We start from the raw sequence: 13,190 nt of genomic DNA, 5'->3' as shown, positions 1-13,190 counted from the left end.
AAAAACAAAAAAAAAAAAAAAAAAAACGTGAAACTACTGATTGTTCCAGCTCTGCTTTACTTGAGCGTCCCCACTTCCATTAGAGGCAGCTCTGTCCTACCAGTGGCACAAACGGCAGCCTTGGAGTTACCCTTAATTCCTTTTGTAACATACACCATGTGTTAGGAAATGCTGTTGGCGCCATCTTTTAAATATATTCAGAATCCATCCACATCTCACCACCTTCTCTGCCATGCCCTGAGTCATTGTTGTCTCTCACCTGAGTTACTGCAATGTCCTCTTAATTGGTCTCCTTGCTTTCACCCTTGCCTTCCTAAGTTCCATTCTCAACACAGTAGCTAGAATGAAGTAAGGACAGATCATTAGCACTTGTCTTCTTAAAGCTCTGCAGTGGCTTTCCATTTTAGTCAGAGTAAAAGTCGAAGTCCTTATAACGGGTTGTAATGCATAGCATGGTCAGGTCCCTCTTTATTTCTCCAGTCAAGTCTCCTATTACTTTTATCCCTTGCTCACTCTGCCTCTGTCATCCTGGCCTCTTTGCAACTGCTTGTGCATGCCAGGTATATTACTCTCTGGATCTGGAACACTCTTCCTCCAGATATCTTCCACCACGTCTTTATTCAAGTTTCATCTTCTAATTAAGGACTACCCTTTTATCCTTTTTACTACTGGAACCTCCTTTACTTCATGTCCCTGGAACAAATCTCCCTTCCTTGCTCTGTTCTTTCTTTTTCCATGGTACTTGTGGCAGACTGTATTATTCTCCAAATATTTTCTTTCTCTTTTCTTTGAAGATGGAGTCTCACTCTGCCCTGAGGCTGGAATATAGTGGCACGATCTCAGCTCACTGCAACCTCTGCTTCCTGGGTTCCAGTGATTCTCCTGCCTCAGCCTCCAGAGTACTTAGGGTTACAGGCACCCACCATCACGCCGGGCTAATTTTTGTATTTATAGTAGAGAAAGGGTTTCACCATGTTGGCCAGGCTGGTCTTGAACTCCTGACCTCGGGCAATCCATCCACCTCAGCCTCCCAAATTGCTGGGATTATAGGCATGAGCCACTGCGCCTGGGCTTTTATTTTCCCCCCACAATATTTCTTGCTCTGCATGCTCCTCTAGAATCTGGCAATTGCCCCTCCTCCTCATCAAGGGATAGAGTCAAATTCCCCTCTCCTAGAAAGTAGGGGAGTTTTTACCTGCTTACAACCAATAGTACATGGTAGGAATAATGCAGTGTGATACCCAAGTTTGGGTCACAAAGATGATGCACTTTTCACCTTGTTATCTGGGGAGCTCACCTATGGAGCTCTAAGCCACCATGGAAATCGTCCAGCTATCTCAAGGCTACCATGCTGTGAAGAAGCCCAGGTCACTGAAGAGGCCATGTGTAGGTCTTCCAGTGGACAATCCCAGCTGAAAGGCTGCATCAGTCACTAGTCATGTGAGTGAAGACATATTCAGATGATTCCAGCCCCCAGCCTTGGGGACTTCCTAGCCCAGGCTCTGGATACTGTGTGGAAGAAACAGGTTGTCCCTGTTGTACCCTGCACAGATTCCACAGAATCAATGAATGCAAGAAATTGGTTATGTTGCTAAAATTTGGAGTGATTTGTAACATAGCAAACAGTATTTTTCACTGTCTAACACACTACATTATAAAATTTGCTTACTTTTTAAGCTTATGTTTATTTCCTACTTCCCTTGCTAGAATACAAGCTTCAGGAGGGCAAGAATCTTTGTTTCATTCACTGTTGCATCCCAAATACCTAGAATCGTCCTTGGCAATAATAAATAGTAAATATTTACTGAACAAATTCTAAGTGATTGTTCAACTGAATTGAATTTTGTCTTCTGACGCAGCTGCAGCTTGCTATGGCTGAGATGTCCCTTAGATGTCAACTTGTCAAACCCACTCGTTTGTATGAAAAAACTGAGCAGAACAGAGAAGTGACAGGCAACAAACAGCACATAGCAGACTCATATGAGAGTAGGATTGGAGGCTCAGGAGTCTTATATCTGCAATAGAATTTTCCTAGCAGATCTGTGACTCTTATGCTGAGGATGAAGATTCGAGATATCAGAGGAGCCCTGATGATCAAAGCAATATCCAGCTGTATTCTGGGCTGGACATTGTGGGCTAGCACATTGTGAAATGACTTTTATCAGGCTATATTTTCCGATTAACCCTCAGTTAATAAGAAAATAATGTTAACTAGAAGCTAACATTATTATATTAATTTGAACTGATTAATATAATTTGAACTAATTGAGGCCAAGGCTAGCCTAGTTAGATTTCTGGTTGAGGTTCAAATGATGAAATGACATGTATTGTTTGTTTTCTCATAAAAGCTCTTCATTTCCATGCTAGAAAGTTTGGAAAATGCAAAAGGGTACAAAGAAAAAGTTTTGAAAAGCAACTCATCACACAGGGATGAATGCTTTAAAAGAAATGTTAATTTAGAAGGAAATGCCTGAAAGTAGTCAAGTACACTTGTAATTCTGTCTTCAAATTTCAGATTGCAAGTTCTTACATATGTGTTTCTCAGCATTTGGCTGCTTGTCCCTTTTTTTTTTTTTTTTTTTGGTAAGCCACATATCTCCCTTAATGATATTTGAAACTTTTAATCAAATTGTTATGACTAATGTTGAATATACCATTTCAAACAACATAACCTTCCTGACATTTGCTCAACAAACAGGTCTGTATACACACACATAAAGCACACTCACATGCACCCCAGAGACTGGGACCATTCAATACCCTAGGAAATGAGATCCAGGGATGGGTAGTAATGAGATCATCTTCTTCAACTCTAATTTGAATATCCTTTCAAGATTTGCAGATGAGAATATGAAAAATGCTATTTTACTTAGACCGTTTTTGAAATTAAGTGCTAGCTCTCCCAGGCTGGTAATTACTCACATCCATTGACAAAAACGTTTTTGTTCTCATAGATATGTCAAACATACCCCTTGTCACCATGTTTTACACGCTTATAAAGTTTTAGGACCAGATAGGTCCTGAGATATCACCTTATCCAAATTCTTCATTCAACTAATAAAGAATTTTAAAACTCAGATAGCAAAATTCTAAAATCTAACAGCTTACTACATTGGAATCCAGCTGTCTGGACCCCCAGTTTAGCACAATTTCATGACCTCATACGACTTCAGAAATATTGCTTTGTAAGCTCTTTCTCAGAATATAGTCTGAGGGATAAACTTAGTCTGCAATATCAAGAATTCCAAATGTGTGGAGTCTGAACCAATGAGTTTTCTACTGCACACAGCAAAACTGAATCAAGCATATCTGGGGCACACAATGCATGTGAAGAGAAAAAAAAGAACAAACAACAACAAAAAAAACCCACACAAATACATATAACTCAGAGCATGGTACACAGAAGATACTCAAAAGATATTTTAGGAAGGAAGGAGGGAAGGGAGAGAGAGGAAAGGAAAAGTGAAGAAAGAAATTCTTGTTTTCAAAGCTGGCTGCAGCTGGAGTCTACCTGCAACTAGGAGAGTTGCAGAATTATTCTTGGAGAGTGAGCTGCTCTTTGGTTCAGAAAAAAAGTCTTAATGCATTTTCCTTTTATTTTGCTTTTTGTTTGTAAAAGGTGAGGCCTAATGGGCAGGATTTGAAACAAAAAGAGTAAGATAGAGAAAGCTAAATTTTTCTGCAAAATAAAAGAGGAATGTGGGGCCCTTTGTCTGGATGCTGAGGGGTGGGGGTGGAGGAAGTTTTGAGGACACTAAAGATGACTTTGAGGAGAAATTAGATAGAGACCTGTTGGGAGACCAGAACCTTAGAAGGCCTTACCAGCAATGTAGATGGTTAAGGAACTTATAAGAAGAACAGCATTGTATTGAGGTGCTGCCTGTCCTTTGCTGCAATCCTTCTCTATTATTCCCCAAACCTCGGTAACAACCACTACCGGCAAATCCTTTGTGTTAGAGACGCTTTGGGAAGGTAGGAAAGAGATGCCCATACAGGGTGAAGAGAAGGTGCAGAAAGAGGGAACTGTGGTCACTGGAGATGAAGCATTGCCTTTGTGGGGTGGGAGCGAGGACCAGAATACTACAGAAGCTTGAATAAGAGACAAGAGGTGACCAAGAGCAAGCAGACATTCTGGAAATCATTGGCAGGGGAGATGTGCTGGCTTTTCTACAGCATGTGGGATGGGAGCTGGAGCCATTCTAGCATATTGAATGGAGGTGAGACTCCAAGGTGTAGAAACCTTGGAGATAATGGAACTCTGGATAATGAAAGGGGAAGGGGAGAGAAACGGGAGTGAAAAAGGATGTCTTAGAATTATTTAGCATGGCGCTTCTCAAATTTAATGTGTATACAGATCACCTAGTTTCTGGTTAAAATGCAGGTTCTGATCCAGTAGGGCGGGACGTGGACTGAGATGTTGCATTTCCCACACTACCCCAGGTGATACTGATGCTGCTGGCCAGGGAGCCATGCTTTTTGTTGTAAGGCTTTAGTGCCCAAATAAGCCTCTGAAACAATCAGGAAGTTTCCCCACAGCCTGGTATCTTACCTCGTATTCCTCCTTGAACCCGTAGCCCTGGCCTCTCTTCATCTGCGTGATGTGCTGCAGCAAGTCAGCCACCCGGATGGCAGGCTGGAACTGGTCCCGGGGGTAACTCATCTCCACAGGGTCACAGGTGCGGTAGGGATGAGTCTGGATCGTGAGGGTGGGCTGGGAAAGCTCCCCACGGCTGCCATCTGCTTCGAAAAGAAGGAGGCAGAACAGATCATCACCTATAGAAGCGTTGCCCTTTGTCCTCCCTGTCTCCCCCAGCGTGGCCTGAGGAGGGCAGAGGGAACCAACTTGGGACTCAACTGATCAGGAAACCGCAGAAAGACCGGAGATACACTCCTTCCCCGGCCTGGCTGTGTTGGTAGATCTAAGTATCAAACCCACAAACAAACCAATGAACACAACACATTTCAAGGGCACATATTGACAAAGTTACAGCTTGGTTGTCATTCCAGTCTGTGTCAGTCCTTCCTTTAGACTTGGTGGGGTAGAACCACTGAGAAGCAGGAAGGCTATTTATTGGGAGCCCCCTCCTGTTTAGGAAGCAGAGAGGCTGGAAATAGTGCCTGATGCCTGGCTGCAGGTGAGGAGAGCCTCAGGTGGCCTCAGGTGCTTGAAGATTGGAGTCACATGTAAGCCTCTGGTCCATTTGCCTGCATCCCTGTGATCTGGCTTATCTACTAATTTTTTCCTTTGAGTTTTACCCTGGGAGGAATTGCAGCCAGTATTGGACTGCCAGCAGCTAGCAGGGACCCTGACCCTCCCAGCTGCTCTCTGTAGTTATGAGCTCTGCCACAGTGACCACCTTCTTGCTATTGTATAGTTTCCCCATCACTTAATACTATTAATCCAGTGGCATCATTGAACCCACCTTGCGGGTAGGGAAGCCTGGACCTCTTCCTTCAGTGCTGCTAGCTACTTTCTTCAGGCCTGGATCCCGTGCCTCATCGCCTTCATAAAATCTCTGCCTGATGTAAGATCTATATTCTCTCTTGATAAAAACCTTTTCATCCAATGAGTTGCTTTAACTGCCTTCTGTCAGTTTGGCCACCCTGAAAACTAATGCCTGCTCATACTGGGTTGGAATTCTTCTGTTCCCCTTGGACCACTAAAACCAATGTCTTGCTTACCACCTTCCTGCCAGGCATACATTCTTGGTCTTTCAGGGCCAGTTTACCTTTCCCAGAACCATCTAGGTTTGGTCTTCCCAACCTCCTTCCAAAGATGTGAATGAACAGTCTATGCCCCGGACCATCTTGTTTGTGGCATGCAAGAGATGAGAACTGCCAGCTGCAGCAGTTGATGTGTCTCCCCCAGATGTTTTCAGACTCTGTGAAACACCTATGCAGATACCCACTTGGCCTATGCCGTACTCATTCCCTGGGAGGCTTAGCATATATTCCCGATTTTCTGCAACTTGTCTTTTCAAAATCCACGTTCCCTTCAGCTTGTTTGCCTGTCATGTTGGAATAATCCATCAGACATGGATTCTGTGTGTGAATGCACACTCTACTTTTCTGCAGCAACATCAGCAAGCCTGTTCCTGGCAAGGAAAGATAACGGAAGGGAACACCTGGCCTTCCTGCTTTCTAGGTGACCAACTTGTCCCAGTTTGACTGACAATTTTCCAGTTTTAGCTTTGAAAGTTCAGCTGTTGGGAAACCTCTCAGTCACGGGCACACGGGAATGGTTGGTCACCCTAATGCTTTCAATTATACCTGTGGTTGGAGTAGGGGATAAATTTTTCACTTTGCAGCCTTCTGTCTGCCCCCCCACTACTGGCTCCTCCAAGAGAGGAGAGGCTACTAATCTGACTGGTCTGAGCCTGAGACACTGATTGGGTCATACCTAATTAGCAGGGGGGGTCATCGTAGGTAGAGTGTGGTCTCCAAAACTTCCTGATTCAGGGTGGTAGGTAAACATCCCCAAAGCAGAGACTGTCCTTTGGGGACCAGCCAAATAACCCCTGGATTGCCTACAGAAATATTTCTAAGATTTAGATATATGCACAAAAAAGAAGGGCCCAGGCAAGTTGTTAGCAAAACCTTCCTGACTGCACAGAAGAGAAATACTGCTTACTTTTTCTCCCGCGATTTTAGGTAATAGCTAGTATGTGTTCACTGGCATTGCTTAAATGCACCACTTGGCAAACATGGGGGCTGTTTCCTTTCTCCATCACCCCCTTGGGTTCATGAGTTCGAATTACTGAGAACCCACTCTGTGCCAAGGACTATGGTAGGCAGTGGCAATGCAGACAGAAATACTGATTCCACCCACCCTCAAGGCTTGACAGTTTAGCAAGGAAATAGGCAAGAAGAACCAACTGAAGAAAAAGGACAGAGCCTGAGAGATGAAGGCACATTTAGTTAAGAGCAAGGAGGTTGATAAGGAGTAAAAGCTGTGGGTAGAAATGTCAGGGGGGCAACACTGTAAGAGACGATGCCAGGCAGATCCAGAAAGACTGTGAATGTGTAAGACCCTTGAAGCCAGTGTGAACCTGTTGAAAGGTTTTAGGAGGAATCTCCTTCTTTAAAGACTCACACTGTTTCTTGAGGTGTCCCAGCTGTCATGAATAGCTGTCATCAAAGGCATCCTTCCAGCGAATATCACTCCTGTGATGGTGTGATTGGAAATGGAGAGGAAGGGAGCACTTGTGTTTGATTCATCTAGAGATGGTACAAAACTACAACAAGAGCCACAGAGGTATGGATCGTGAATACCTAAATCTTGGAGTCATGTCATACTCCACGATTTCTAGGAAAGGATGAGCTGAGTCAATGCTAGGAGGCCTGTGAGTATTTCCCACCATGTGTGATGGGGACAGATGTCTTCGGAGACCCATAGTCTCCCAGAGGAACTTGGGGCATGGGCTGCATGGGAGACCAGCTGCCTGGGAAAGACAGGCTTCCTAGGAATGGGAACTTGGCTTTTTATGTGTGTGAGAAACGTCAAATGTTTCCAAAACCAACCAAATAGCTGTCAATATGGATATTTTCCCTAAACACATTGCTAGACAGACTGTAAACTTAGTGTCAGCAAAACCAACACTGGAATGAAAAATAAATGCATTGAAATTTAACAACTTGTATTGCTGTAACATTTGCAATAATGTCAATGCCAGTGCTAACGATGCTATGAAGACTCAGAACCAAGGGATTTTCAAGGTTTATTAATCCAACGGGTTGGACTCCCCTTTCCAAAGTATCTTACCTCACCTATTCCCTTATTAACCTCTGATAATGCAGAAGTGATGTCTTTTATCACACTCCATTTCACTAGACGCACTATACTTAATTTTCCATCATTAGGTTTAATGAAAACCCAATTTCACATCTCACTTCTCTCAGGAACCTACAAGTAATGCTACGTTTTTATCAGGCCCAATTAAAAGACGTTATGATGTTCCTATTCGAGAGGGAACCTTAAAACTAATGTGCGATTCTGCTGCTAATCCAGCAAGGGCACTGGAATTCACATGCTGCTCATAAAATGTAACTCACACCAGCTGGCCCAGGGACAGAGCATTTTTCATTTTTTCTCCTCACCAGCCCCTTAATTTTCATGCCATTTCAACTTCTGATTTATGGGTCTGGTATGTTTACTTATCGTGTAATAATATTTTGGATTTCTTTCACACTTTTTATATAGCTGTTGCCTAACCCTGTGAATTTTTCTGCAGTAACTCTTATCACTGCCTGCGAGGAGCTTGTGGGATGGGCAGAAGGATTTTGGTGATGTGTATGAGATTTTGGGTTACTGTCTCTCTGATTTCCTCTTTGCTGTCTCTCTGCTCTCTCCTTCTCTTCCTTGGGATCCTAGATTCATTGCCGCCACTGCCCACTCCTGGCCCCTGCCCCACTGCTACCAGCCATATAGATCTCTCTCTACCTTTAGTCACATATTTCCAGTCACTTGCTAGGAATTGCCACTCCAACTGGTTAAGAAATATTTAATGAGTACCTATACTGTACAATGCACCATGTTAGATACTGTGTTCATACAGGAGGGAGGTATGTTCAGGGATAAATAAGCAGGCCACAGCCCTTGAAGGAGGGGAGAAGAAAATATAAGGTGTGTGTGAATAAGTCTAACTAAGATAGGGAGAGATAGGCATCTAGGAGATGGAAGAAGGATGTGCCATGGGGTTTGGCAATCTGGAAACATTCTCTAAGCTTTAGGCATTCATGATCCACCTCTGTGTCTCTTGCCATAGCTGTGTATCATCTATGTGAGAGCTGTCCAATAGAACTTTCCACAACAATGGAAGTATTCTACCTCTATGCTCCACAGTTTGGTGGCCACTAACCACATGTGGCTATTGAGCATCTGAAATGTGGCTAACGAGACAGAGGAACTGAATTTTAAATTTTGTTTCATTTTAATTTATTTAAATGGAAATATCTACAGGTGGCTTATGTCTAATATATTGGGCAGTGCAGGTATACAGAAAGAGATAGGGAAAGGAAGAGAGTTCTAGAGTCACACAGTAGGGCAAAGAGGTCTAGAACAGCACTGGCCAGTGAAAATATATTGCAAGCCATGTATGTAATTTAAGATGGTCTTGTGGCAACATTAAATAAGGTGAAAAAGAACACATGAAAGTTAATTTCAATAATACAGTTTACCTAACTCCATATATCTGAAATAATATTTCAATATATAATTAGAAAATTATTAATGCTATATTTTACATTCTTTATTCACACAAAAGCTTTGAAATCCAATGTGTATTTTACACTTACAGTACATTTCAATTCAGACTGGCCATATTTCCAGGATTCAACAGACACTGGTAAATCGTAGGCTACTGTATGGGACAATGCAGGTGCACACAGACTTATCCAGAACCAGATCAAGTTCTAAAGAGAGGTAATTTAGAGCTGGAGTAAATGCTAAATAAAAAGACACCGATCCAGTGTAAAACAGCTCTCACCCAGCACTACCCCCCCAAAAAAAATTACACATTGACACCAATGTTCTGTATTTGCACTGTTCAATATGGTAGCCACTGGCCCTCTGTGGCTATTGAGCACTTAAAATGTGCCTACTGGTGCTGAGGAAATGAATGCTTAATTTGATTTTGATTTATTTCAATTTAAATAGCCACAGGTGGCCAGTGGCTACTGTATTGAACGATGCAGATCTACACAATTGCATCCTTAAAACTTTTATTCAAATAAACTCTCAACTATTTTTTTTTTTTTACTTTGCCTCATTATGAATGATGCAACATTATGAATGGTGCAACATAAAATCATGAATATGATGTGCTAATTTTGTTTTAGTACTCACTAAAATGTTTACATAACTATTTAAGAAGAAGTCTGGGCCGGGTGCGGTGGCTCATGCCTGTAATCCCAGCACTTTGGGAGGCCTAGCTGGGCGGATTGCCTAGGTCAAGAGTTCGAGACCAGTCTGGCCAACATGGTGCAACCTCATCTCTACTAAAAGTACAAAAATATTAGCCAGGCGTGGTGGTGTGCATCTGAAATCCCAGCTACTTGGGAGGCTGAGGCAGGGGAGTTGCTTGAACCAGGGAGGCAGAAGTTGCAGTGAGCCAAGATGGTGCCATTGCATTCCAGCCTGGGGCAACAGAGCAACACTTTGTCTTAAAAAAAAAAAAAAAAAAAGGAAAAAAGGGTCTGTTCATGTTGCATGAGAGGAACTCAGTCTGCACCCTGAGAAATGTTGAGTCTGGGTCCCAGAATCAGATAGAATGGGGTTTGGATCATTCTTTGGCCAAGTGACAAAACTTTCTGCATCTCATTTTCTTTATCTACAATACAGAGAAAACACATGTTGTAACGATTCAAAGAGATAGTGCATGCTGAGTGCTCAGTACAGTGCTTGGTATCCAGGAAGCAGTAAAAACCAGTATTTGTTCTGATGATTTTGTACCTAATGTCATTTTGGACATATGAGAATCCACACACTAGAGATGGCATCTAGGGAGTCATTTAGGGCTTCTTTCGCCTTTCCTTGTCTCCTCTCTACTTTCCTTTATGACACACTCCAAAGCCATCTATTTCACTCCATTCCTGCTGCTATTGTCCTCATTCAGGTCTTCATGACAGGACTATTCCATCAGTTTCCTAATGGCCCTTCCTGCTTTCACAGTTCCCTTTACACAGCTTTGATCAAGTCATTTTTCTTAGCAAAAGTCTTCATGGAGTCAAGACAAAATTTCTTAACTAGCTAATCAAATTCCTGTAGTTTCTTACCAGTATCAATGTATTTCTTCTATCACTATTCATCCTAGCTCCATGTGCCCTTTAGGGCAGGAGAGTATGAAGAGTGATGTGTAAGTAGCTAGAGACTGTTCATTGAGAGGGGAGAGTCTGGGAGAGGAGAGAAGTTTTGAGGTGGGGAGGAGGCTGGGTCACCTGCACGGAGTGGGGATGCGACTGGAACCAACACTGCAGGGGCTGTGGCAACAGCAGGTGTCAGAGTCAAAGCATAGACTCTGAAGATAAAACTTTGGATTCAAATATCCACAGCTTTCTAGTTACAGGACTTCAAATAAGTTATAGCTGACCTTTGAATAACATGGAGGTTAGAGGAACCAACCTCCTGTGGAGTCGAAAATCCATGTATAACTTATCGTGCCCCCAAAACTTAACTACTAATAGCCTACTGTTGAGCAGAAGCCTTACTGATAACAAATAGTAGATTAACACACATGTTGTATATGTGTTATATACTGTATTTGTACAGTAAAGCTAGAGAAAAGAAAATGTTATGAAGAAAATCATAAGGAAGAGAAAATATATTTACTGTTTATTAAGTGGAAGTGGATCATCATACAGTTCTTCATCCTCGTTGTCTACACATTGAGTAGACTGAGGAGGAGGAGGAGCAAGAAGAGAGGTTGGTCTTGCTGTCTCAGGAGTGACAGAGGCAGAAGAGAATCCATATATTAAGTAAACCTGTGCAGTTCAAACCCATGTTGTTCAAGGGTAAACATACTTTGAGCCTAAGGTCTTTATTTGTAATTGCTGATAGTGATGACAATGATCATGATTCATCATCATCATCTTCTTTGAGAAGGCTGTTGCAAGGGTTAAATGTGATTCCACTGGAAGAAATCTCAAGGTGGCACCTGGCTAGCAGTCTGTGCCTCCCCTCTTCTCCCTCACAAAATACTAACAAAGCCTCAAGATAATAAACTTATAACAGCTCTGAAATCTAAGTCTATCCACTAACCTATTGCCAGAATTTGGGAAGAAAACTTCTTTATTATTGCAGCAGCACACATCCCATGTGCAGGAAGATATATACTTCATTTTGTAAAAAATTCTCTAAAATATCTGGAATTGTACAACATCATCTTTCAATTGATTCAACCACAGGTAGTTTCCCCTCCAACGTTGGAAGTGATTACATTTCCTTGTTGAAGCATAAGATGAAGCAGTTGGCTTGTGCTTAGGAGTCATGTTGTAAGAATAATCTGTTCTGTGTTTTTGGATTCCAGACTTGCACTAGCATAGGTGTATGAGATTTGTGACCCCTAAGGAACAGTAGATTCACTCCTCTTACTCAATGTAACAACAGATGGATTTACCTTTTCATGTCTTTCTTATGTCTGACCAAACACATAGTAGGGTCAAACTTGTAAAACAAATAGTAATAGAATGCCACTCCACTGTGCCATTTTCTGTGGAGCCGAAACAAACATGATACAATTGACTTTGATAGACTTTGTTACTTGGGATAAAGCCAACCCAATGGCCTGAAGAATAGAAAAGAAATGCTTCCCATTTTCTCATTTGAATTCCTGAGCTCAGAGAATCAAAGAGTGTATCAACCAAATAGCAGGGTTGGGGCATTTCCAAGCTCTTTCTCCTCCTAAACCTCCATCACTGGGGTATTTGACATGGTAAAGAAAAAAGATGGTATCTTTGTTTCTGAGATGCAGATTCAGTGTCAGGAGGCAATTGCGATGGGAACAGTCATGGGAAAATGCTTCTAGGATTCATTTACTGTTTCCGATAAAGAGATCAATCCTCCTGTTTGTGGGGAGACTATGAATTCCTTCTTTCACAGCACTCACACCAGATGGAAGGATGGTGTTAGATGCTCTATGTAGGGATGGGGGCTATAAACATCCATTGCTCCTCTTGCTTAAACCACTGCCAGAATTTGGGAGGAATATTGATGAATTATAGGAGCATCACACATGCCATGATGGCATGGAATAAAAGGATTCCAACAATAAGTAGGTAGACAGTGAGGCAACAATGAGGATCTGCCTCCTCTGTTTACTGGCAAACACCAGGTCTGGAGAGACTTCTCTTCCTTTAAAGTTAAATAAACAGGAACAAGATAATGTGAGGTCTTAGAAAAAAATTCACCACGTTAACAGTAAGGAAAATGACAGTCTGGATGCTGCGAAAAGTACAATCAAAAAAAAAAAAAAAAGCAGTCAGTATTGACTGTTACCCAAGAGCCATCCCCTGTATTGTTACTTTCTGGCTAAGTTCACAATGTGACTTGGTGGGGGCGGAGGCAAGGAATGACCCTACTTCCAGAACAAGGGACAAATCCTGATGTCCCTACACCATCAAGGTGTTCCGATCCCTTTTGCAAGTTAAATAAAAATCTTTTATATGATATGGGAGGGAAGTTTTTTTTTTTTTTT

General features: G+C 42.2%; 1 protein-coding gene across 1 annotated transcript in view; it reads right to left on the bottom strand.

The window, feature by feature from the left end:
* The window catches only part of PTPRT (protein tyrosine phosphatase receptor type T), an 890,462-nt gene that overhangs the window by 78,744 nt on the left and 798,528 nt on the right, over positions 1-13,190 (bottom strand). The window contains exon 16 of the mRNA XM_017878051.1: positions 4,550-4,737. Coding sequence (XP_017733540.1) covers positions 4,550-4,737 — 188 coding nt within the window. The remainder of the gene's footprint in view (positions 1-4,549; positions 4,738-13,190) is intronic.

Source organism: Rhinopithecus bieti, unplaced genomic scaffold (genome assembly GCF_001698545.2).
Source record: "Rhinopithecus bieti isolate Rb0 unplaced genomic scaffold, ASM169854v2 scaffold_10347, whole genome shotgun sequence".
Classification (NCBI taxonomy): domain Eukaryota; kingdom Metazoa; phylum Chordata; class Mammalia; order Primates; family Cercopithecidae; genus Rhinopithecus; species Rhinopithecus bieti.
The sequence above is the reverse complement of the archived record's forward strand: the minus strand, read 5'-3'. Positions and strand labels throughout refer to the sequence as shown.